We start from the raw sequence: 26,501 nt of genomic DNA, 5'->3' as shown, positions 1-26,501 counted from the left end.
CCTCTGTTAGGAGAAATGATCAAGAGTTGGCTGTGTCCGCTCAGTCACAATGAAAAGAGGTCCTCATTCCCCTCTGACTTCCAGAGAAACAAAGAAGACCCTAAACTTTTGTTGGAACTAGTAATAAGATCTCCAATGCAAAGATTTCCTTTCCACTGCTCACCTGGCTCTATTACCTCTAACTTCTTTGTCTCAGATTGGCTAGCAAGTCCAAAACCTAAAATACCCTAAGGCTGTAAGGGATCACTTTTCCTGCTATACACAACCAGAAAAGACTTCCCCCCTAAAAGTAAGTTGCATTCTGAATTGGAAGCTCTTCTGTTTCCTACCCTCTTAGGGCAAAGACAGCACTGCTATAGTTTTTTTTTTTTTCTTCTATTATCATCCTCTAATAAAATAGAATGCATCCATTCATCTCCTCAGAGCACTTTCAGACTCACCAGGTGCTGAACCTCCTTTAGTTTTCTAGATTTTTTTCAGGGGTTATAATAGGGAATTCTTCTGGTCTCTCTCTCCCTTCTTCCCTACTATACCAAGGCACTCTGTTGGGCTCTAAGAATGCAAAGATGCTACAGAGAACCTTCCATTCAAGGAACGCGCCATCTAATGTGTGAGAGACTCTAATAGCCAAATGTATTTGTGATTGATTTGGAAGTTTCTTCCAATGTTGTAAATCATGACGTATTGGTGTGACTTTTTTCCATGTGTTCACATAAGTTCAACATAGGCTGTCTTCCTAACATGCTGGTAACATGCTCCTTATTTTGCCTGAATTCTTGATGATACTAATAAAGTACTCTTTGTCTGGTTGTCATTCCCTCAACTTTGCCATGTAACACCAGACCCTCATCTTTTTCGGTCATTCATTTTCTTGAGTGCAAGCATCTGATCCTGACAACCTTTAGTGGTATAGTTAATGTTCCTCCCATATTACAATGTTAATAAATATAAGTTAAGAGAACTGGGAGTCAAAAAGATTAACCCAACAAATTAGGTCTTCTACTTTACCTTGTAGCTTCCTTATTAGATGAGAAAATGGATTCAGAAGTACTATGAAAAGTATAAAATACACATAGAAGAAAAGATTAAATCATAGGATATTAGAACAGAATGGTCCATTAAAGGTAATCTAGCCCTCGTTTTTACAGAACACAAACTGGAGCCCGAGATTGAGGGATTTGTCAGATGTCACACTGATGGGCACTGACATCCAAAGTCAGCAGTCTCTCCAGTCTATTACTCTGTCTCTCAAGCAGCTTCATTTGAAGTCACTTCATTTGAATTCCCTTCCGTGTCCACTGTCAACTCACCCTTGACTATTTGTGTGTGCTTTTCCCTCTCCCCTGGGCACTGTTCAGAATGTACCTCACTACGAGGGACTGGAGGGCAGTGTCTCCCCCTACCCCAATGTTCCAAGCCAAGAATAAACCTAATTAGAGGCGTGAATGTAAATTCTGGGCCTTGGACCAACATTTCCAGAAGGGGCCCCCTTCCTTTATAAATTACAAGGGGAAAAAAGCCAGATTTCCCAACAGAAAGGGGCCTCTTCCTGTCCTAGTCCCTACAGGAAAGTTAGAAGTCTTCACATAGCCATAGAGGAGGCCTGCTCTTTCCCCATCTTGGGAGTGAGTGCATCCTTCCATAAGAGAAGGCAGTGGAACATAATAGATAGGGATAAGGGATCAGGACTCCCTACATTCTAGCTCAGTCTTAATTAATAAATCCTGTGACTTGGGACACAAAAACCTCTCCTTGTCTAAGTTTCCTCATTTGGTAAAAGCAGATAATAACAAGTTTATCCAGAAGAGAACAAGCAGATTGAGGAGGGACCTAAAATTTTGTGGTAAAAATGAGAATTTAAATTAGCCAAGAACAGTTAAGGTGTAAGCGGACATAGTAGCTACTTCCTTCAAGGATTCAAAAGCTCTCAGAGATGAAACACTTCTTGTTAGCCCCAGAAAGCAGAATAGGACCAATGGGTTGAAGTTTCAAGAAGTTAGATATTGATTCCATGAAAGAAAAGTATCCATAGAATGAGATCTGTTGATAAATGAAAATGGCTCCCTTTTCAGGTGGTGGGCTTCTTCTATAGAAGCCGAGGTCAGTTGGTTGGAGAAGGGCGGGGAGCAGTTTTAGAGGGCTTGCATATTTCAGGTATGAGAGAGTCTAGATTGTCTCTTCATTGGACATAGAATTATGATACCTCAGCCTTCTACTTATCTGTGTGAGGTTGGGCAAGTCCCTTTTCTAAGCCTGTTTCCTTCTTTGCTATGGAGTTGGATTAAAACATTAAGTGATTTATCAGGTCCTTTCCAGCTGAGAGAGACTATAAGAACAAGCAAACAGAGATGGTGAGGATGGAGTTTGATGATCTATGATGTTCAACTAAAAAGTGCCATACAGATAGCCTCTCATTGTTGAAGATGCAGACTCAGACAGAAAATTCTCTTGAACCATGCAGACAACTCCACGTCCCACTGTTACTACCTCTTTCCCCTACACACACATCCTAGAGCAGTACCCACTGATAGGGGTATGTATCAGGTGTATACCTATCAGGGATGATAGGTACTGCATCATTTGGAAGGTATTTTCATGGCGTCCACTTCCACATGCTGGGAAAATAAAGGAGGGAGTGAGTGTATGCTTCCTGAGTTGTAAAGAACCTGACTATCCGGCTATCCCAACATGCTGTTCCAGAGCATCTTTCTGGAGGAAGGAAAAGGCAGAATCTGGTGTTGGGTTGGGGTAGAGCAGAAGGCAGAGACTATGAGGAGCTGGATACATCAATATTTCAGGAGGTTTTGTTTTGCCTCGGACTGTGCAGACTGCCTGGAGTCTGGACTAAAGTTTCTGGCAAGTGGTATTTAACCACAGCCATCCTTTCAAAACTGTTTGCTTCCTCTAGAGCAGAGAGCGAGCCGGACGGGCCCAGCCTGGAGAATGGCCACAGACTTGTCTGTTTTTCTTTCTCTGAGGACCTATTCATAATGCTTGGGTGCTCATTCTCTCACTTACTTGCTCACACATGCACGTGCTCCCAGTCCCTGTGACTCAAAGAAGGTCCTGACCCCAGCCGCTTTACTTAATGTCCCATTTCTTTTTTTCTTCTTCTGTGGGCAAACAGATCCAGCTCAGGAGCCCCTGGAGGGTCTTCCCAGCCCCATCTTGCTCTCTTTGTACCTATGCCACACAAAGGAGATTGGAACCTCTTCCCCCATTGCCCCTTGTCCCATGCTTCCTCTAACATTTTTCTTGGGAAAAATCATCCATGACTTCACAGGCCATAATTAAAAACACTCATTGACGAAGGCTGTGTACTTAGAGCTTTCATCCTGACTCACTTTCTGGAGTCTGAAAATTCTCTCCCTGTCTGCCAGCCTCCTGGGCACTGCATGATTCCTGGGAAGTGTCCCCAGATTTCTAAGTTAATCCATCTCAATCACAGCTTCCCTTCCTCAGGTCTTCTAGCCTTGGCCTGCCTCTTCTCAGGACTGGTCCTTACAGTTCTTACTGTCTCATTTAAGAGACACAACTTGCAAGAGTCAGCATCCACTTTGGGCTGTTTTGACTAAGAAGCCAGCTAGACCCCTCACAGCTTCTATAGATTCCTCTTTCCTATTGTTCCCCAGAGCTCCAAAGGTCATAGAAAATATGATACATACTCACTGCTTTCCCCAAGATCCTCAATCACAGGGTTTTGAGACATCCTCTTTTCCCTCCCCCTAACCAAGCCCCACCCTAACATTCTCCCACATTAACAACCAAAAAAAAAATTGAAAAAAATCTCTATTTGGAAAAAATTTTAAAGCAAGGGGTGGAGACTTGGGAATTTATTTTTGCAGTGAGTCAGAGTAGTGTACATTCTGTAGTGAACAATGTAGTGAATGTTCTGAGGGCTAGGGAGAGAAGGAGAAGTGATTGACTGAAGTTGGTGGACAAACCCTGACCTTTTTGGGAACTGGAACTGGAGCATTTGCCAGAACTCAACTCAAGATTTATAACACTTTCCTCAGCTGTTTCCTCCTTTTGCCCTCTTATGGGTCTCTCTGTGGATACTTTTATAGGTCTTGTAGGAATGAGTCTGTCTCTCCTTGAAGGGTTGTTCTCGTCTGGAGGTAGTAATGGAGAAAAGACTAGCCTTGGGGTCAGCAAAATATAATACACCTACTGCTTGTGTGACCACAGGCAAGTCATAAAATGACCTCTCAGCATCTCAGATGATTCTCCAAGTTATAGAGGAGTTGCCTAGATCTATCAGTGGAGTTGCCTATATCTGATAAGTGGAGGGAATTTCCATAGTGGGAACTCTGTGAAGTGATAAAATCACACATTCTGAAATAGGGAAGATAGAAGGGGTAAAAAAAAAAAAAAAAAAAAAAAGATAGTACTAGCCACCAAGACAGACAGCAAGACTGAGGGCAGAATAGAGCAGGAGAAAATCATAGCCTTTCTGGTCTAGTTCCTAGCTCCCGAGAGAACTATCCTCTTAGAATTAAAAGATGTATGAAACCATTAAAGTGGGATAGGGAATGTGGGGAATTGTGGGGAACAGGGCTGTACTCTCTGCCACTGAAAGTGCAAATTGATGTCTTCAACAGGTCAGCCTTTCATCTGCTGCAGGAACCCTCTCCATATCTCCATAACAGATGGTCATGCTATCTTTGCTTGAATGATTTCAGTAATGGAGAACTCACTGTTTTTTGAGGCAGCTTTTGCTTTCAGTTGAACCTTCTCTTATGTGTTTTGTTTAATCTTATGTTGAGCCAAAAACCAACCCTCAATAACTCCCATCCATTTGGTCTTAATTTTACACTCTGGGGCAACAGAGAATGTATTTGGAGACATCCCATGTGATTATAGTTGCGTTTGTACACACACATGCATGTGCATACATATGCATACACATACACACATATGCCTTTTAATCTTTTCCTCTCTGGGCTAAAAAATCCTCAGTTCTTTTAATTATGCTTCAGGTAAAGGCCATTCCAAACATCTCATGTCGCTGTGGGACTATCTCCACACATACACTGGTTAGTTAGCATTTGAAGTATTGCTCTCAGTTTTCTGTAGAGTGATGAGGTTTGACTTTACAATCTCTAGAGCAACTTCCATCTTTTATTATTATCCATTTTTATTATTACCAAATATTGTGATTCTTTGTGGCTTGACCAGTTCAATGTATTATGTGATTTTTTCCTTGTGAAATCACTGGAAAGAAGAAAAGAAGTCATAAACAGGGTATTTGTGGAAGGAGGAGGGAAGGCATTTTTATATCTTTATCTTGGTGATACTGGAAAAGTTTATGGGTTGCATCTGATTCTATGGGCATTTTTAATACTCAGAAAATGTAGTTCATTTTTAGTATTCAAAAAGCTACCTCCTCCAAAGATTGTCTTCCTCCCTGAAAAAGAAAATCTCTCCACTTTACTATTTACCTATCCTTCATTAAAGGTGAAACAATTCAACAAAACTAACTCAACACACCAACCAAATCTGACAGTTTATACAGTGTTCTGTGCCCACGAATTCCCACCTTTGCAAGATAGGGAGGGAAATTCATTTTCCTATTTTGTTTCTGGAGCCTAGCTTAATCATTATAATTACATTTTTTCCTATTTCTGTTACTGTTTATATCATTTTCCTAGTTCTGTTCCTTTCACTTTGTACCGATTCATAGAAATCTTTCCATATTTCTCTGTATTCCACATATTTGTATTTCTTATGGTGTAGTAATATTCCATTATCTTCATGCCATAATATGTTCAGCTGTAATATGGACATTTTCTTTGTTTCCATTTCTTCAGTCACAACAAAAGGTATTGTGATGAATGTTATGGTGTTCTGGAACTTTTTTCCTTTTGTGAAAATTAAATGAAATTTTTTCAGTCAACAAAAAAGTATTTTCTCTTTCCACCTTCCCATTTAAAAAAAGAGAGAGAAAGAAAAACAAAACTTTTTAAAGCATAGTCAGGCGAAACAAATTCCAGCATTGGATGTGTCCAAAAAAAATCTCAATCTGAATTCTGAGAAAATCATTTCTCACACTTCATAATGGATCCTAATGAAATCAATGGGAAGAAGAAAATGTCATTAAAAAAAAAAAAAGCAGCTGGACCATTTGTAGAAAGGCAATTTTACTTTATCCCACATGGTTGGGTACCTTTATTTCTGTCTTTTACCTACTTTGGATTATATGCCTAGTGGTAAGCTTTCTGTGTCAAGGAGTCTGGACATTTTAGCAAAATAGGAGTATTTTCAATTAAATATAGTTAGAGGTGATGGAACATGGGGAATCATGCCATCAGGAAGTCTTTTCGGGTATAATGGAAGGCAATCTTAGCAAATGCCTTAATCACACAAGGAGCATCCATTGAGAGAGTGAAGTTTGGGGAGCAAAAAAAAAAGAAGTTTGGGGAGCATACAGAGGACTAGGATGTTATTGCCTTAGCTGCCTTATTTGGGAGAGTGTGCTTTAGCTCAATACCATGGGAGTAGGCTGCCAGTAGTGGGGGCATAGCTCCAAAACTAGACTATCTGGAACATTCAAATGAAACATCCAGTATCTTAGAAACAGATGAAAATTTCTTCCATTCTCCTTTGAAAATAATGTAGAGGATTGATATATAATAAGGAAGGTGCCCTATGGAACATAGGCAAATCATTTTCACAGTTGCCCAAATAAAAATTTAACGACTTTCTATCACACTCAATAAGAACATTCTTATTTCTATGATAAAGCAAGGACTCATTGGCAATTCTAGATCTTATAGTCATAGATCTTAGACTAGAATGAACTTCAGAGGCCATATAATTTAATCCCCTCATTTTACAGATAAAGAAATTGAGGTCTAGGGAGTTTAATAATTTAACTAGAGTTCAACAGGTAGGAAATCTCAAAAGTAGAATATGAACTCAGCTCCTCTGACTCCAGAGCCATGTCATTTTCCTACTGTATCATGGATAGTCAGAGAATTTGTGAATATAGATAATTAAAAAAAAATTTTCCCCCTTTAAACTTTGTTCATTTTTAAAATTCTGTTTATATATTTTAAAATATTCTGAGAAGGGATTTCTAGGCATCACCAGGCTGCCAAAGGTGACCATAGTCCACAAAAAGGTTTAGAACCATTGGTTTAAGAGTCTTTAATTCTCTGAGGTATGCTACAGGAACACAGCAGACATTTCTTTTTGTTTTCTCAATACTATTTTATTTTTCCAAATACATGTAAAAGTAGTTTTCAACATTCATTTTTGTAAGACTTTGTGTTCCAGATTTTTTTCTTCCTCCCTCCTTTGCCTCCCTCCTCCCCAAGACAACAGGCAGTCTAATATAGGTTAAATATGTACAATCTTTTAAACATATTTCCATATTTGTCATGTTATATAAGAAAAATCAGACCAAAAGGAAAAAGAAAATCACAAGAAAGGAAAAACAAACAGAAAGGTTAAAATACTGTGCTTTAATTCATATCCAGTCTCCATAGTTTTTTCTCTAGATGCAGATGGCATTTTCCATCCCAAGTATATTGGAATTGTCTTGAATTAGATTGTTGAGAAAAACCAAGTCCATTACAATTGGTCATCACATAATCTTGTTATTCTACAAAGTTCTTTTGGTTCTGCTCACTTCAATTACCTTCAGTTCATGTAGGTCTTTCTAGGCTTTTCTGAAATCAGTCTGCTCATCATTTCTTATAAAACAATAATATTCCATTACATTCATATACTACAACTTATTCAGCCATTCCCCAATTGATGGGCATCCACTCAATTTCTAGTTCCTTGCCACTACAAAAAGAACTGCTATAAATATTTTCACACATATGGGTCTCCCTTCCGCCTTTTTTAATCATCTCTTTAGGATATAGACTGGTGGATCAAAGGATATGTACAATTTTATAGCCCTTTGGGCATAGTTCCAAATTGCTCTCCAGAATGGTTGGATCATTTCATAACTTCACCAACAATGTATTAGTGTTCAGTTTTCCCACATCCCCGCCAAAATTTTTCATTATCTTTTCCTCTCATCTTAGCCAATCTAAGAGGTGTGTAGTAGTACCTCAGAGTTGTCTTAATTTACATTTCTTCAATCAATAGTCATTTAGAGCATTTTTTCATATGACTAGAAGTGGCTTTAATTTTTTCATATGAAAATTATTCATATCCTTTGACCATTTATCTATTAGAAGCCATTTCTAATTAGGGTTTATAGGATGCGTAGGAATTTGAATGCTTTTAAATGCTTTAAATTGTCACTTTTTCTATGAAGAAGAACAACTTGATCAATCATTAGATTATAGAGTTATTGGAAGAGGTCATCCAGTCAAACATGACCATATTATGATTGAGGAGAGTACAGCCCTGACCTGAAGTATTTACTCCATTTCACAGAAGGAATAAATGTCAAGACAGAGATGTGAAAGCAGGCTCTCTGGATAATGCTTCTAGCACTTTTTCCACTGTGCCTATCAAGCTGAGTTGTAGATACATAGTGTCCTTGATGATACTTCTTCATATAAAATCCTGAACCATACAGTATCTATTCTGATTTCTACTTTGGCAGTGAGATTTAAGCTACTGATCATAGATAGTAGAGATACTTGGGAAGAAGGAAATAAAGGCAGCAGAAGAATGTCCAAGGAGAAGCTTCACCTTTGGGAAGCCACAACTTTCAGAGAAATGGGAGAGAAGCTGTTGCTTGCTTTCTCTTGTCTTGCAAATACAGGATATGGCATTTATTTTAGAGTCCTTTTAAGTATGGACCCAGCTGGATCTCTTAAGGGGAAATGGTTTTCTTTCCTGTCAGACTCCTGCTTGGAAAAATCCATTTGGCACTCACTGAAACCTTTCCAGCCTGGGAGCACTTCTTCAGGATGGGTAGGGACAATCAGGAGCAAAGAAAAAAGAAAGTGATTCACCTGCATTTTTGATTTCCTTCACAAGCTAATTGTACAATATTTCAGAGACTGATTCTTTTTGTACAGCAAAATAACGTTTTGGTCATGTATACTTATTGTGTATCTAATTTATATTTTAATATATTTAACATCTACTGGTCATCCTGCCATCTAGGGCAAGGGGTCGGGGGGTAAGAGGTGAAAAATTGGAACAAGAGGTTTGGCAATTGTTAATGCTGTAAAGTTACCCATGCATATATCCTGTAAATAAAAGGCTATTAATTTTTTTAAAAAATGAAAAAAAAAAAAGAAAAAAGAAAGTGATTTAGCTCTGCATGACTTGCTGAGAGACATAGGGAAATCTGAGTGCTTATTGCTTTTGGGAAAGTCACTTCATTTCAAAAGGCCTTGGTTTCATCAAATGTGAAATGGAGGGAATTGTACCAGGTGCTGTTTTGATTGATCATCCCCACACAGACAAACACAACAACGGTCCTCTCATAAGGAGAATATTTAGCCATTCTTGATTCTCAACAACCTGATAGTCATGGAGTGAGAATATTCTTTTGGTGACTAAAGTTTAGAGCTTCATTGGAAGAAGGGATAATTGAAAGATGATCATTTGCTCTATCTTAGCTCAGGAGAAGGAAGGACCTTGTCAACAAGACAGTGTCTGAGTGGTTAAACAAGGGAATATATCAAAAGTGGTGACAAAGGGCCGTATTGCTTTTCCTACAAGGGTTGATGGGAACGGAAGGCTTCTTGTGACTATTTTTAAAATACGCCATAGGAATATTTGGTGTGTGTGTGTGTGTGTGTGTGTGTGTGTATTCTGAGATTTGCTGCTGGGTTTTCTTATTCTTGGCCAAGTGTGACTCAAAAGGGCAGATCATTTCCTGCCTGCCTCCTGTGTTAGCTGCAAGTAGAAATATGGGGAGAGTAGTGTTTCCTCTAATCTGATATGTGTCTTCTGATGTAAGCTTCCCCATCCCCAGTATTCTACATTTGCTTTGGAATTGAAGGATTGGTGAGGATAGCAACTGATTCAAAAACGATAAAATATCATCTCCACCATTACAAGATTTGGGAATGGTGGTCCAGCATTTTTGGCTCATGATTGGCAAGATGCATAGATCATTCATGATAGAATAATTTTTTATGATGATACTTTCCCACATGGTCTTGAAAATTTCCCATGATCTAAGAGAAAAGCCTGAAGGAGGAAGATTTGGAGATATTTGGGGAAGAAAGGGGATAACACAAGGGCTACTAAAAGTTATTCTATAAACCCAGTGATGGAAACCTCAGCTTTTTTTTTACTCAAGCTTAAAAGAAATCTGAAGTAGAACTCAGTATAAGGGGAAAGAATAAGGAATTCTTAAGTCTGTAGGTTTGGGCTAAATTGGAGTTCCCATCATCTCACAATCAGGGTGCCATCATTTTTAATGCTCAGAATGAAGGAAGAGGGATGTTTGTATATTATTTCACTTGGAGGAGGGGGAAGGTTATTAATTTCCTTTAAGGCTAATTATGAATAAAAAAGGCAAAGAACTGGTTTCTGGCCTTCTTGGAAAGGGTAAGAGGGTGAGATGATTATCAGCTCTTACCCTTTACTCATATTGCCTTGGGCCAGGCTACAGGTGAAGGGAGCTAAAGTCTAAGGAATCTGCTTCTTACTCACTGGAAATATCTTTTCTTCTTTTTCATGTCCAGCGTTGAGGGAGAAGCCCCTGGGAGTGAGACTGGCACCTCTTTGGACAGCCCCTCAAACTACCATCAAGGTCCAATAACACACAGCTCTACTCTGAGCCCTGACCACTACGACCACTCTGCGTATGGGCTGTACTCGGTCTCCCCTGGGCAGCCACAACGCTCCCGGAGGCCCAAGCTCCAGCATTCCACCTCCATCCTCCGTAAGCAGGCGGAAGAGGAGGCCATCAAGCGGTCGAGGTCTCTTTCTGAAAGCTATGAACTCTCCTCAGACCTACAGGACAAGCAGGTAACTGGACTCTGTGTTCATTTATTGTGTGGAGTGAGTGATAGAAAACAACATAGGACCACACTGACAACTTGGGATTTGGGGAAGAATAGCCAGCCTTTTGGAAAAGGACAAATAAATGTCTTTTTTGCTGGAGCCTCACTTGGTTCAGTGATGGCAGAGTGGAAGGCAAAGAGGGAGACGTCAATCAGGAATTTTATTTTTTTCCCCTCTTTCCTGATTCCAACATAAGTTAAAATGTGGGTTCATGGAGAATATGTCATATGTGTGTGCACATAATATATGTGTTTGTATGTGTATAACTAAAATGAAGGTTAATTGGTATGTTATATTATTACATTACATATTGTATTATATCATATTATAGATGTGTGTGTATATATATATATATATATACATATACATCTATGAATCTATATAACTAAAATGTAAGTTAATGGAGAATATGGCATATGTGTGTGCATATAACATATGTTTGTATATATATAACATACATACATAAAGCTAAAAGAAAGGTTAATTGGTAATATATCACACATGTGTATATTATAGATATGTATATACTGCTTCTTATACAGCTTAGTTCCTGCTATTTATTCCATAAAATGCTTCAGTTTTTTTTTTTCCTAGTAAAAAATGATATATCTGGGATGAGTTTGGGGCAAAGACCAGTAGCTTGACCTGATCAGGTTAACAGAAAGGTTCTCCTTTATGGGCTTGGCAGAGTGATGTTTTTCTTCCAGCTGTGAAGTTGTCAGAATGAGGGGGACAGAGGTGGCGGAGTGCAGGTCTTGAAAAGGGCCTTACTATAGCTTAGATGTAAGGGAGTGAACAGAAAAAGAAACAGCGATGTGGTAGATGGTACTAGTATCAAGGTAGGTCATTTTATAGCATAAATAGCACAAGCTTAAAAAAACAACACACACCTATTCACAGCCAAGGGAGATGAGGTTGCTTATTATATCTTCTTTCATTTACAACTTTGTTCTCTGCTGGGAAATCAGCCCCATTGAATGCTGCAGCCTGGCTTAGTATTAAAGCACCTTTCTTTTTCCTTGGGAAAGCCTTGACCCAAAGAGTGTTGACTCAGTTCTACATAGGTGAGCATTGTCTGAACAGAGAGATCTTAGGGCCATTCTTGTTTCCTGATGAGTTCAGAGTCCTGGGGTCAGAGGCTACTTCTGCAGGGTAGATATGGAGAGAGACAGAGAGACAGAGAGAAAGACAGAGAGAGACAGAGAGAGAGACAGAGGCTACTTCTGCAGGGTAGGTATGAAATAAGGAGAGTGGCCGCTCTAGTTAAAGGGGCTTTTGTGAGATTAAGAAGGGAAGAAGCATTTATTGTACACCTGCAATGTGCCAGTGACTATGGTTTACAAATTTTATCTCATTTGATCCTCATAAAAATCCTGTGAGGGAGGTATTATTATTATCCCTCTTTCACAATTGAGGAAACTGAGGCTAATATGGATAGTAAGTGTCTGAGATTGGATTTAAACTTAGGTCTTAAAGGTAGGTCTGATGGCGATTAGAAAGAAATCACTGAGAATTTTCCTTCATTTGTACTTCTTTCTGTGCATATTATATATCCCCAGGAGAATCTTGAAGTAGAACTTCAAGTTCCTTAAAGTCAGAATTTATTTCATTTTTGTCAGTCTTCCTAGTACTTAGCTTAAAAGCTTGCACACAACGGACACTTCCATATTTGTTCAGTTGAATTGAAAAGGCACAGAGGTCCTCTTTCCCTTGATTCCTTATTGGTAAATTTCCATGGAGGCAGTGTGATGGTACAAGGGAAAAGTATACTGGATTCAATTCCTGCCTCTAAAGATTAGTACCTCTGTGACTTTATGCAAGACTCTTGGGCCCCAGGTTCCTCATCTATAAAGGGAAGAGTTTGGGCTTTATGACTTCAACTGTTGATCTACAATCCTAAGAACAGATGGAAGCCAAGTCAGTTTAAACAAGCATTTTTTATAATAGTGCCTACTATGTGCCAGGTACTAAGATACAAAGAAAATCCTAAATAAAATCCAAATCCCTATCTTCAAGGATCTTTCAGTCTAATCGGGGAGAGAACATGCAAACAATTATGTATACACAAGGTATATACAAGATAGACTGGAGAAAATATTAGAGAAATTTATTAGCATTAAAGGGGACTTGAATAAGCTCTGTATAAAGACAGGATTTTAGCTGATACTTGATGGGAACTGGAAGGCAGAAGTGAGAAAAAGGAGGAATTCCATGCATGGGGGACCGTCAGTGAAAATGTGAAAAGCAGCACATGTTGCTAGGGAGGCTAGTAGGGGAGCTTTTTCAACAGAAAGAGCCGGGCAAGGGCAGTTGGTTATTTTGACTGTCTGCTTACTGCACCTTGGCTGCAAAGCTCCCAAGTGATGGCCCCTCCCTTCCTCAGTAGTGGATAAACACAGAAGCATAGCACAATGATATCGTGGAAAGAGCTGGTCTGGAAATCGAGGTGAGACCTCTGTTCTAAGGCTAGCTCCAGCATTGCTAGCAATGTGACCTTCAACAAGTCAGCTTATTTAATAATCCTTGTTGGATGATAATGCATGTGTGCTAATGAGGAAATGTTAACCAGAAATAATTTAAAAGAGTTAATAATATTCTTCCTTGTATTAACATATACAATAGACTGGAGGGTGGTTTGAGGACCCATGTTTATAGGGGTTGGGTTTTTTGAGATCTCACAAAAACCTTAATCTGTCTGTTTCCCTCCATGGGGAGCATTATTAGTGGTGACTATGAAAAGTTAGTCTGTAAGCTTTGCTCTTTTTTCCCTATATTTTCCTTGCCTTAAATGAGCTTATATTTTATCAGGGGAGAGAAAATATATATAGATAAATATAAATTGAATGTAAAGTAATTTTATGGTAGCAGCATTAGTTGGTCAGTCAATGAACGTTTCTTAAGTTCCCCCTTATGAGCACTGAGGATATAAAGAAAGGTTTAAAAAAAAAAAAAAAAAAGCATCCTGTCCTTGAGAAGTTCTCAGCAGAGTGCAAACACCCATGTACAAATAGCACAGGATAAATTGAAGAAAGCCTGAGAGGTCAGGAGGCGGGATGGGGAAGGAAAACATTCTAGGCAAAGGGGGGCAGCCAGGAAGATTGCCAGGAGTTAGATGGAATGTCTTGTTGTGAAGAGCAGCAAAGAGATCAGTGTCATTGAATTTCAGTATGTATGTGTTTTGGTGGAAAAGGAGGGATGGGCATAAGGAAAAGTGGGGGTCAGAGGAGGTGATGAAGGGCTCCAAATGACAGAGTATTTTGTCCTTGATTCTAAAGGTGATAAGGAGCCAATAGAATTTACTGGGTAGGGTTTATTTTTTAAAATATATGTATTTTATTGATATCTTTTGTTTTTATTTCTCTTAGATTTCTCCCTACACCTTTCACCTTTCCCTCTCCCAGAGAGCCATCTCTTGTAACAAAGACTTTTTTAATAAAGAAAAAGATTAAGAAGTAAAGGAAAAATCAGTAAAGACAAAGCAACACATCAAAAAAATGCATTTTATGCTATGTCTCATACCCATGGTACCTGATATCAGAAAAGCAATGCTGGAGGGGCAAGCAGGGAAGAAGTCTTACATTTATTTTGCAGCTCATCCTAAGGTTACACCTGCCTTAAAATATATGAAATATCCAACTTGTCTAATCAATATACTAACTACATATCTCATGTTTTCTTTTAAAACATGAGCCCTATAATTTTAGTATGGGATCACTGCCAAAGTTTACTTTTAATTTTCAAGAGTTAAACCCAAATTTGGCCAAGAGATGTCTGGACCATTTGCTCTGTGTTATAATGACTCATGGTGGTCTGTATGGATTGGTTACTAAGTCAGAGCTCAAGTTCCTGCTGAGTATAGTGCTGAGATTTCTTTGCCATTCTATTATTTTCCTACCCCCTGACTGGGGATTTCTCCCACCAAAAGAAGAGCTTAGCTTAGCCGAGAGCTAAAGTTGCCTAGGAGTTTTTTGTGCTGATCTCCTTGCCATTCACCCCGTTAGTTCCTCCAGGACTTTGGCCCAATGTGAAGCTTTGTCCAAAAAAGGTCAGTGCTATGTTGGACACCATTAGGAAGAGGATTAGAAATGAAACACAGATATATTATCCTCCCTAGGGTGTCCATATCTGGGATGCAAATAAGGAGATAGTCTTGAAGTAGTTAAGTAACCAGCTATGGAAAAATAGGTAATAAATAATGTAGTGGAAGGAACATCAGATTAGGAGTCGAGATTTTGGACCCAGCTTGGCTATTCTCAGACCCAAATTATGATAATATATATGAAAACACTTTTAAAAATTTTAAAGCACTAGTCTGGTATCTGGTTTTATTATTACTTGTTTCCTGAATAACTTATTCCCTAATTACTTGTTACCCTACCCAGTTGCTGGGAGAAAACTCCCAAGTACCTCTAGACTTAGCTAAGCCAGATGCTTCCTTTGGTTAGTATTATACCTTGAAGTGGAGATGGCCAGTTTCCCAGAGGCTAGCAGAGGATAAACTGTAAGGAGTTCTTCCTGTGTTGGAAAAATTTTAACATTAGGTCCCAGCATTAAACTGTGTCTGTTGTCTGAGACCCAGCCTAATTATAGAGAGACTTGCCAGTAGTAAACTGGCCATTAGATAATGAATTATTTGGCAGTGATAACCCCTAAAACACTCTTGAAGGTTAAGAGAAAAATTTTTGCATTAGTAAAAGGAGACCTTGTATTACACAGTTGGGAATACAGGTATGGAATCAAGGGGTTAGAAAATTAGAAAATATAAATAACTTCAAAAAGGTTTAAATAATGAAAACTCATTTCTGTATTACTTTCAGAATTACAAAGCACTTTTCTTGGCCCTCCCCCAAAAAAACATAGGAACCAGGGAGTATAAGGACTCTTACCCCTATTTCATAGATAAGGAAACAGAGGCTAAAAGACATTATTAATTCACCTGTGGTCACATAGTAAATGTTGGAGCCAGAACTTGAACTCCTTATGTTCAGAGCATTTTTCTTTTTTTGTTTTAATAGCTTTTTATTTACAAGTTATATGTATGGGTAATTTTACAGCATTGACAATTGCTAGCCTTTTGTTCCAAATTTTCTCCTCCTTCCCCCCGCCCCCTCCCCCAGATGGCAGGATGACCAGTAGATGTTAAATATATTAAAATATAAATTAGATACACAATAAGTATACATGACCAAACCGTTATTTTGCTGCACAAAAAGAATTGAACTCTGAAATATTGTACAATTAGCCTGTGAAGGAAATCCAAAATGCAGGCAGGCAAGAATATAGAGATTGGGAATTCTATGTAATGGTTCTTAGTCATCTCCCAGAGTTCTTTTGCTGGGTGTAGCTGGTTCAGTTCATTGCTGCTCCATTGGAAATGATTTGGTTGATCTCGTTGCTGAGGATGGCCAGGTCCATCAGAACTGGTCATCATATAGTATTGTTGTTGAAGTATATAATGATCTCCTGGTCCTGCTCATTTCACTCAGCATCAGTTCGTGTAAGTCTCTCCAGGCCTTTCTGAAATCATCCTGTTGGTCATTTCTTACCAAACGATAATATTCCATAATATTCATATACCACAATTTATTCAGCCATTCTCCAAATGATGGGCATCCACTCAGTTTCCAGTTTCTGGCCACTGCAAAGAGGGCTGCAACAAACATTCGTGCACATACAGATCCTTTTCCCTTCTTTAAGATCTCTTTGGGACATAAGCCCAGTAGTAACACTGCTGGATCAAAGGGTATGCACAGTTTGATAACTTTTTGAGCATGGCTTTAAACTGCTCTCCAGAATGGCTGGATGTGTTCACAGTTCCACTAACAATGTATCAGTGTCCCTGTTTTCTCACATCCCCTCCAACATTCCGCGTTATCTTTCCCTGTCATTCTAGCCAATCTGACAGGTATGTAGTGGTATATCAGAGTTGTCTTAATTTGCATTTCGTTCAGAGCATTTTTCATACACCTTTCTTCATTTTTACTTATCTATTTACGTCTCTAGAAAGAGAGAGTCACCCATTCACCTTATTACAAGCCATGTCTCTTATTTTCACAGGTCCTTTTTTTTAATTATACTGATGGCTCATCAGCTTTCATTAGCAGATACCAACACGAGACTGACTTGTCTATATGCTATTCCTCAGCTAAATGCGACAGGACACATTAGCCCTTATCAAAGTGAAAGAGCATCTTTTGGCATGCTCTCCAGCAGCCTAGCTTCTACCAGAGTCCTTGGTTTCCTTCTGCCATCTCTTTTTGGTGTTAAAAGCTATGGAGAAGGGTTGCATGGTCACATAAATGTAGAGATTGAGGTGAATGGAGCATGGTCCAAAGCCTCAACTTCTGTGAATTTCTATCCAAGCTACTATTAGACAGAATCCTGGCTCTCTTCCCCAGGAGTGAGAGAGGGGCTTGGCTTCCATTCATTTTATAAACATCTGCTTTGTGCACAAATCTAGTGCTATATATTGTGAATGGTGGAAAGTTGAATAAGAATGGTGCTCTCTGACCTTCAGGGGCATAATAGGGTAGACCCAAGGTGTTATTAATTTTGGTGCTGCTGTTGTTGATAGCCAGACTCTCAAAAGAGTGGAGGCTGAGCTCCACAAAGAACTTTCAAAATCATCTACTCTAATCCCCACAATTTACCAGTAAGCGGGTCCAGAGAAATTATGATTGGCCTGTGGTAACATAGGTAATAAGTAACAATGGAAAGAACATTAGAGTAGGAGTTAGAAGACTGGATTCTGGTTTCAGGTTCCTCAATGTAGCTGAATAGTAAGACAGTCTTTTTTGTTTTTGTTTTTGTTTTTAATTACTCCTCCCTTTAAAAGGGAATGTGAAATTCAGGATGGGCCAAGACTCCTCTATATGTTCTTAGATTAGAAATTATTTTCTCCATTGGCTTTCTTTGGATCTCCCTGACATGGATCAGCCCCGCAATCACAAGCTATTTAGTTCCTCTGCTGCCTCTGTTGAAGGTATCTAATGATGGATGGATAAACAGGGAGGAACAGAAAGCACAGATGAACCACATGGTCATTCTTCCCCTAAACTTGATCATGTTGGTATTAGTAAAGAAAAACTTCTAGTATAGGCCCCTGGAAAGAGTATGAAGTTAATGTTTTGCTCTCATCCCCAGCACCCTGGCCTCTGAGTCAATGGGGAGCTATTACAAGGCCCTATAAAATGGATCTGGGTTTGAGTTAGCACCAAGAAGAGACAAGGCTTGAAATGCTATTAAAAACTGATTTTGGACAAGTCTGTGTCATGCATGATATTGTGGAACTAATGAAGTAACCAAATCATAAATTACCCTCAGCTCTTTCTTCTTGGAATAGGCAGCATATGCTAGATGGGATTCCTAAACAGACTGGGAGAGAGACAGAGAGAGAGCACAAACATTAAGTACTGTCAGACACTGTACTAAGCTCTGGGAATATAAATACAAGCAAGGAACTTACATTCTCTCTACCTTCCACTCAAGGAGCTTACATTCAAATGGAGGAAAACAGCTGGAGCTGAAAACTAAGGTAGTTGGGAGGTGAGGAGAAGGTAGTGAGCATGGAGATTCTGGGTCGGAACTCACCAGTCACAAGAGGAATTGGTAGGAATCTTCCAGGGTGAGACAGCCACAGAGATGAAAGCATCTTCCAGGGTGAGAAGTCTTCTGGACTATGATAGAGAAGTCTAGAGAGCCAGAAGCAGACCTGAGAGAGTAATGAAGTCATGTCTTAGGAAGGACAATTGGAGAATAATATTGTCACCTCTATTTGTAGGGAAAAGGAAACCCTAAAAACAGATCCTGAAATAGGACCCTGAGTTTGTTGCATTGAGTGTGAGCTTCTTGTGTTAAGGCAAAGTAGCCTTTGATGGCTTGGTAAAGGAGTATTGGACAATAGAAGTGAGGCCTCTGTGGTAGGAATGGAATGGAGGAAAAGAAAGAGGGGAGAGAAAGGAAGAAAAGAAGGAGAGAAGAAGGGAGAGAAGAAGGGAGGGAGGGAAAGAGAAAAGAGAAAGAAGGAAAGAGGGAAGGAAGAAGAAAGGAGGGGAGGAGGGAGGGAAGGAGAGAAGGGAAAGAGGAAAGAAAGAAAGAAGGAAAAGAAGAAAGAAAGAAAGAAAGAAAGAAAGAAAGAAAGAAAGAAAGAAAGGAAGGAAGGAAGGAAGGAAGGAAAGAAGGAAGGAAGGAAGGAAGGAAGGAAGGAAGAGAGAAAGAAAGAAAGAAAAAGGAAGGAAGGAAGGAAGAAATGAAGGAAGGAGGGAGGGAGAGAAGAAGAGAGGGAAGGAAGGAAGGAAGGAAGGAAGGAAGGAAGGAAGGAAGGAAGGAAGGAAGGAAGGAAGGAAGGAAGGAAGGAGGAAAGAAAGAAAGAAAAGAAAGGAAGGAAGAAAAGTAAGCTTTAGAAAGCACAGCCTTAGGGGCCAGTTTGTGCTGTGTGGGTTTTTTAGAGAGTTTTGTTCACAATCCAAAAAATAGAAACTTTTTGCTTATAAATGTGGAAGTGAAGTCATCTCTTTGGATGTTATTCAATAACCTCAGGGTGAGAGAGAAAACAGAACCACCCTGGCTGACTCGGAGACCAAAGCTGTTCTATGAAAATTCATTTGATTTTAATTTTTTTTCTAACTATTCTTCTCTTTATATCCTTCTTGACAAATACCTAATTCTTCACCAGCCATTTTCCTCATTAATTTCCTCCCTCTACTAAGGAGCAGCAAGTCTTCATTTTTTACTTAAAAAAATTTTTTTATGTAATGTGGTGCCTGCCCTTTGTATTTGACAATGCCTCTGACCCTCTCCTCCCAATCAGCCGGATGTGTGCCTGAGGCTTTGCACTGAAACATCTATATTTTATTGTCCTATTCTCTGGTAACTGTTTATGAGGGGACCCTTGGGTGAGGTTAAGCATATAGTCTATAGTCATTAAATAGATTTCTCTATCTCTGTCTCTCTCTTTCTGTGTCTCTGTCTCTCTGTCTGTCTGTTTCAGTCTCTCTCTCTCTCTCTCTCTCTCTCTCTCTCTCTCTCTCTCTCTCTCTCTCTCTCTCTCTCTGTCTCTCTCTCTCTCTCTCTCTCTCCCCCCCTACACTCCTCCCATTCCCCAGTTCTTTTTGTACTTCAGTTCCTGACACTCACTGTATTAGCACAGTTATTTGACCAATTAAGCAAATCATTCCTGATAGCTTTCCTCCCCCAACCGTTCCTTGAGTTCAGAACCTCTATTGAACTCTATGTGGATGGACTAAAAAATATGTAAAGATGAATCAAAGAAGATGTCATCTCCCTCACAGAGTTGCTGTGGAAGTGATAAGGTATACCCACTAAAAACAATAACAAGGCAGATAGTTAAATAGAAATATATACTAAGTACTATGAATTTAAAGAAAGGATATTGTTTTTAAGCATAGGAATAATAGGAAAAGGGTATTGGAGGCAGTACCCTGAATGGTATCTCCTAGTACATGTAAGAATTGCATGGGTACTGAGGGAATCGAGAAGGGGGAAAGAGTATTTCAGACAGAGAAATACAGGCAGGAAAAGAACAAAAAATGCAGGACCAATGATTGTATAAGGGAGAATGGTAGAAGGACCTTGAATGCCAAGCTAACAGGTTTAATTGAGTGTTATATTGCTGACATAGCTATATAGAGCATGATTCCTAGGGCTAGTAAATGAGTTAATATTTCTAGTGTCTTTAACCTGCCCCTATTCACATAATAGAATCTGAAGGGGCTATGTTAAATGTTCATTTCCAAATGTGAAAAAGATTTCACTTTCTGAACATAAAGCCAGGGCAGGAATATGTGGGTCACCTGAATCTGATCCATGAAAGTTCGTTTCATAGGAACAACCTGTGGAGACTTCACAGGAACTCTTCTGCCTCTAGTTGAAAGAATGCTGTGGGTCTTACTAGGGCATCAGTGGATTGCAGAGGTCCTGGACATGTGAAAGTCCTCTCATCCCTCACAACTTCCCCCCTCCTATTACTTTATATACCTTTAAACACTCTGTAGAAAATAGACCTTAAAAGAATACAGGAGTGCCAAAAGCCCAGTTTACCCAGTGAGCCAGCCATTGGGATGAGTACATGGAAATTGTCTTTTGATTCATCCAATAATGCTGATTAGCTATACAGTTCTCCTGACCTGTTAGTCCACTAAGACAGGAAATTTGGGTGATTTATATTTATAAAAGTTCTCTTTTTAAAAAAATAGTATTTTCCCCAATTATTTATCAAGATGTTTTTTAGCATTCATGTTTTACAAGATTTTGAGCTTCCAATTTTTTTTTCCTTTTTCCTTCCTTTCCCCTCTTTCTTATATGGTAGACAATTTGACATATTATTTATGCTATCATGTAAAACACATTCCCATATTAACAACATTGTAAAAGAATAAACAGAGAAAAAGAAAAAAACAAAAAAGATTAAAGTAAGTGAAAAAAATATGCTTCAACCTGTATTTAAGGCTCCATCAGTTCCTTATCTAGATGTGGATTGCATTTTCCTTTGTGAGTCCTTTGTCTTGGATTCTGTTGCTGAGAACTTAATCATTTGTAGTTGATCTTCACACAATGTTGTTGATACTATGTACAATGTTTTCCTGATTCTACTAATTTTACTTTGTATCAGTTTGTTCAAGTCTTTCCAGGTTTTTCTGAAATCTGCCTGTTCATCATTTCTTATATATTTTGCCTCCATGAAAAGGGCTGCTATAAGTATTTTTGTACATATAGATCCTTTTCCCTTTTTCATGATCTTTTTTGAGATACAGGCCTAATTTTATATCTCTTTGGGCATAAATAATTGTCTCCATAATGTTCTCCAGAATCAGTTCACAACTCTACCAACAGTGTATCATTGTCCCAATTTCCCCACATCCTTCCTTTTTTGTCATATTAGCCAATCTGATAGATGAAAGATAGTACCTCAGAGTTGTTATAATTTGCATTTCTGTAACCAAAAGTAATTTGGAGTACTTCTTCATATACCTATAGATAACTTTAATTTCTTCATCTGAAAAAATGCCTATACATTTCCCTTGACTATTTGTCAATTAGGGAATGACCTATATTCTTATAAATTTGATTCAATTCTCTATATATTGAGAAATGAGGCCATTATCAGAGGTACTTTTGATAAAGATTGTTTCCCAACTACTTTCCTTTTGATCTTGGTTGGATTGGTTTTGTTTGTGCCAAAAAAAAAATAAATTAAGTCAAAATTATCCATTTTACATTGTATCATAATGTTCTCTATCACTTGTTTGGTCTTGAACCTATAATTTACCTAAGTTCTCCTTTCAGAAATTTGGATCTATGCCACTTGGTGAATATATGTTTAGTATTAATATTATTTCATTGTTTATCATACTTTTTAGCAAGATACCATTTCCTTCTTACTCTTTTAATTAGATCTATTTTTGGTTTTAGTTTCTCTGAGATCAGATTTTTTTTTTTACTTCAGCTAAAGCATAGGAGATTCTGCTCTAGTCCTTTACTTTTACTCTGTATGTATCTCTCTGCTTCAAGTGTGCTTCTTTTTTATTTATTTATTTTTTTAAGTGGGATTCTTTTAAATCACATATTGCAGGATTCTGGATTTTGATCCATTTTGCTATCTGCTTTCATTTTATAGGAGAGTTCATCCCATTCATATTCACATTTCCTGCCACTCTTCCAAGTTTCTTGGACTAAAAGAATACTTCATCCCATCTTTTTGCTGGTTCTGCTATTCTGAGATATTATTTTATGATTATTTGGAGATGAATATGAGAATCATAGCAGTTTATTGCTTACTCTAACATCTAAGCTCCGGGAAGTCTGTAGAATTTTTAGAAGTGTTCAAGGAAGCATGGGGAAGGAAATGAGAAAACTGGGTGGGAGAAGGTAATATTTGCTTTTTCTTTCAGATGCCTGAGCATCAAGCTCCAGGGTCAAGCAATTCCTTCTCCCTCATGACAGGACTGTGGCTTTAGATTTTCATCAGCCAAAGGGAAAGCTAGATTCCAATTGGTTTGGAACCTGGAAGAAAAAAAAGACAGGGGGAACACTACTTAGAAAAGAAATCCTAGTCAACAAAATTTTTTTCAGTTTTTTAGTTAGGCTCATATATTTCCCTTAAGTATTTTTCTGTGGCCAGTAAAACTCTGGACATGTGACATAGGATCCCATAGGTATCTATTAGCTATCATATCAGTCCATGTCTATATCCCATGCTAAGAAAACAAGCTGGAATACAGTTCTTCCTTTTCTGCTAAAGTAACTATGCTTATTTCTGAGTACATAAGTTCTGTCTGTCTCCTCACAGAGCCAACTCAACCACAGTCACCCACACAGACTGTTCTCTGACTGTGCCTTGGCCAGTAAGGCTAAAATGAGCAATCAGGTTGGGGGAAGAGAATTCATTCTTTTTCTTTAATGCCCAAGAAGCAGACTCTGGCTAGTAGAATGTGCTAGATTTTTTATATGCCAATGGAACAGAGAGCTTGTGCTGATTACTTGGGGGGCATTAATACTTATCATGAAACCTTAGGTCTGTTATTCATAAAATTGAAGTTTTGAGGTTAAGAAGACCATTAGAGATCATTCACTTTATCCCTTTCAATCATGTATGACAATTATCAAATCTTTCCAAACAGATTTCCAAGTAAATAAATCTGAAAGTTAGCAGAAAGGCAACTACAATGTAAGTTCCTTGAGGGCAGGAACTTGTTTTCATTTTGTCTCTGTATCATTAGCACCCATCATAGAGCTTTGCATAGTTAGCACTTAATAAATACTTGTTGGATTAAATAAGTGTGTGCATTTTTTTTTTTAAGGGAAGGCAACAGAGAAGAAGGAGGTATGGAAGGAAGGTTTCCAGAGGGGACAGCAGGCATTTCATTGTTTTAAAAACACAACAAACATCTTGAAAGTTGACTTACAGCCAGATTACTCATTAATCTTTCAGACAAGTATTATAAAGTATAAAGAAAACCAGTCAGTTGTCAGTGCTTGCTTCAATTTTTCATCTGCCTTCCTTATAACTTAGTATTATGAGAATCAAATACAATGAATGTTTTTAATTCTTTGAAATGTTAAAATATTACACAGATCTCCATATCATTCTCATTATTAACTTTTCCTTTTCCCACCTAGGTGGAAATGCTAGAACGGAAATATGGGGGCCGTCTCATAACTCGCCATGCAGCCCGAACCATCCAGACAGCATTCCGCCAATACCAAATGAACAAGAACTTTGAGCGACTCCGGAGTTCTATGTCAGAAAATCGTATGTCACGACGCATTGTGCTGTCCAATATGAGAATGCAGTTTTCTTTTGAAGGGCCAGAGAAAGTCCATAGCTCCTACTTTGAAGGGAAGCAGGTCTCTGTGACAAATGATGGCACTAAACTGGGGTCTCTGGTCCAATCTGAGTGTGGTGACATTGTGGAACCAGCAACAATGAAATCTCCAGCTGCCTCCAGCGACTTTGCTGATGCCATCACAGAGCTGGAAGATGCCTTTTCTAGGCAAGTTAAGTCCCTTGCCGAGTCCATTGATGATGCCTTGAATTGCCGTAGTCTACATGCCGATGAGGTTCCAACCTCTGAACCTATTCGGAGCCGAGACCTGGAACGGGAGAGCTGTGGGAGGGAGCTCAAACCTGCCCTCCATGGGGTAGACCATCGGAAGCTGGATGAGATGACTGCCTCCTACAGTGATGTCACCCTGTACATTGATGAGGAGGAGCTCTCCCCGCCCCTTCCTCTTTCTCAGTCTGTGGACAGACCATCCAGCACTGAGTCGGACTTAAGACTGCGCTCTATGAACTCTTCTCAGGAGTACTGGTCAATGACTCACAAGGATGACAAGATGGACACAGATACCAGTTGCCGGAGCACCCCTTCCCTGGAACGTCAGGAGCAGAGGATACGGATGGACCATTTGCCTCTGCTCACCATAGAACCCCCAAGCGATAGCTCTGTAGACCTCAGTGATCGCTCTGAACGGGGCTCACTAAAGAGGCAAAATGCCTATGACCGAAGCCTTAGCAACCAGCAAGGGAGCCCCAAGCACGTGCCCCACGGGATCCCCGCCAAGATCATCCCCCGGGAGGAGCCAGAACCTCGGCATCGGCCCCGGCCCATCGATAGTCATTTGGCCATCAATGGTACTGCCAACAGACAGAGTAAGTCAGAGTCGGATTACTCTGATGGTGACAATGACAGTATCAATAGTACCTCCAATTCTAATGACACAATAAACTGCAGCTCAGAGTCCTCCTCCCGGGACAGCTTGCGGGAGCAAACTTTGAGCAAGCAGACCTACCACAAGGAAACTCGCAACAGTTGGGACTCACCAGCCTTCAGTAATGATGTCATCCGGAAGCGTCATTACAGGATTGGATTGAACCTCTTTAATAAGTAAGTGCTGTGCAGCGTCCAAACTTTCATTGTTTTAGTGATGTCTTTTTCTTGGTGTATAAAGTGGAAGATGGGGGGATGGGGAGAAAGGAGGTGCAGGAAGAGAGGGAAGAGACAACAAAAATGGGAATTAGGTGGGACAGGACCACTGAGTGTTAACCAGGAATGGTTGAAGGAACTAGGAATGTTTAGCTTGGAGAAGAGAAGACTTTAACAGGAATATAATAGTAGTCTTCAGATATATGAAGGGATATCAGATTAAGACATCAGATATATTTCTTATCTATTTCTTGTCCTTTCAAAAATCTGAACTAAAAAATAGGTTGATATTGCAATGAGACAGATTTTTGGTAGAAGAAAAGACCTCAAACAATTAAAAATATTCAAAAGTGTGATGGGCTGCCTCTTGACAATAGAGAATCCCTCCCTTCTTTCCATCACTGGTGGCCCTCCACCACTGTTGCTGTGGATGGAATGCTAAAGAAGGAGGCTGCCATTCAGAGGTACGTGGACTGAGATGGCTTCTGAGTCCCTGTCCAGCTCTGAGATGAGACCCTCCATTATGGAAGCTGGAGGAACTCTAGAAAATCATCTTTGGGGCATATTGGGGCCAAATAGGCAGTGATTTCCTGTGAGCCCCAAAGGGTTAAGTGCATCAAGGCCTCTCTCTTTCTTGGTAAAGTGTTTGCCCAGTAGAGCAATTATGAGAATGGCCTGAGGTTGAATTTACTTTCCTTTCAGGTTGCATGTTTGTCTTTCTGTTCAGATTAAACCACTATTACTACAGTATTTAATATAAGGATTATGGAAGTTCTGAAAGACTCTTTGTCTTCTGCATGCAGGTTCTGATGAGGGGAAGGGACCATTCATGGGGCTGGCAGCATAGGAACAAATGGTTGGCCAAGGATGCTGTTGTTGCAATGATGTCACTTAGATCTGTTTACTCTCAGTTCTGAAACACACTGTCTCTGCACCTTTGCCAAAAAGAAGAACAATGGCTTCTGTCTCTGTCTTCTAAGACCTCTCTTCACTCTGTGGAGTGTGTGAGCGTGTCTGGGAAAATCAGCTGTGCCAGCATTGAAAATGGGGGCCTGGCAGTCTTGGGGAACTGAACTGCTTAGGAAAACTACTGAGAGCCAGCTCTGAGCTCCAAGCCTG

At 39.4% G+C, this 26,501-nt stretch overlaps 1 protein-coding gene across 6 annotated transcripts in view; it reads left to right on the top strand.

The window, feature by feature from the left end:
• Window positions 1–26,501, top strand: part of IQSEC1 (IQ motif and Sec7 domain ArfGEF 1) — a 741,922-nt gene that overhangs the window by 657,530 nt on the left and 57,891 nt on the right. For all 6 annotated transcript variants that reach the window (XM_031945892.1, XM_031946046.1, XM_031945932.1 and 3 more), the window contains 2 exons: window positions 10,617–10,902; window positions 24,076–25,343. In XM_031945892.1, the coding sequence (XP_031801752.1) occupies window positions 10,617–10,902; window positions 24,076–25,343 (1,554 nt within the window). The remainder of the gene's footprint in view (window positions 1–10,616; window positions 10,903–24,075; window positions 25,344–26,501) is intronic.

Source organism: Sarcophilus harrisii, chromosome 1, assembly GCF_902635505.1.
Source record: "Sarcophilus harrisii chromosome 1, mSarHar1.11, whole genome shotgun sequence".
Lineage (NCBI taxonomy): Eukaryota > Metazoa > Chordata > Mammalia > Dasyuromorphia > Dasyuridae > Sarcophilus > Sarcophilus harrisii.
This window is presented reverse-complemented; position numbering and strand designations above follow the sequence as displayed.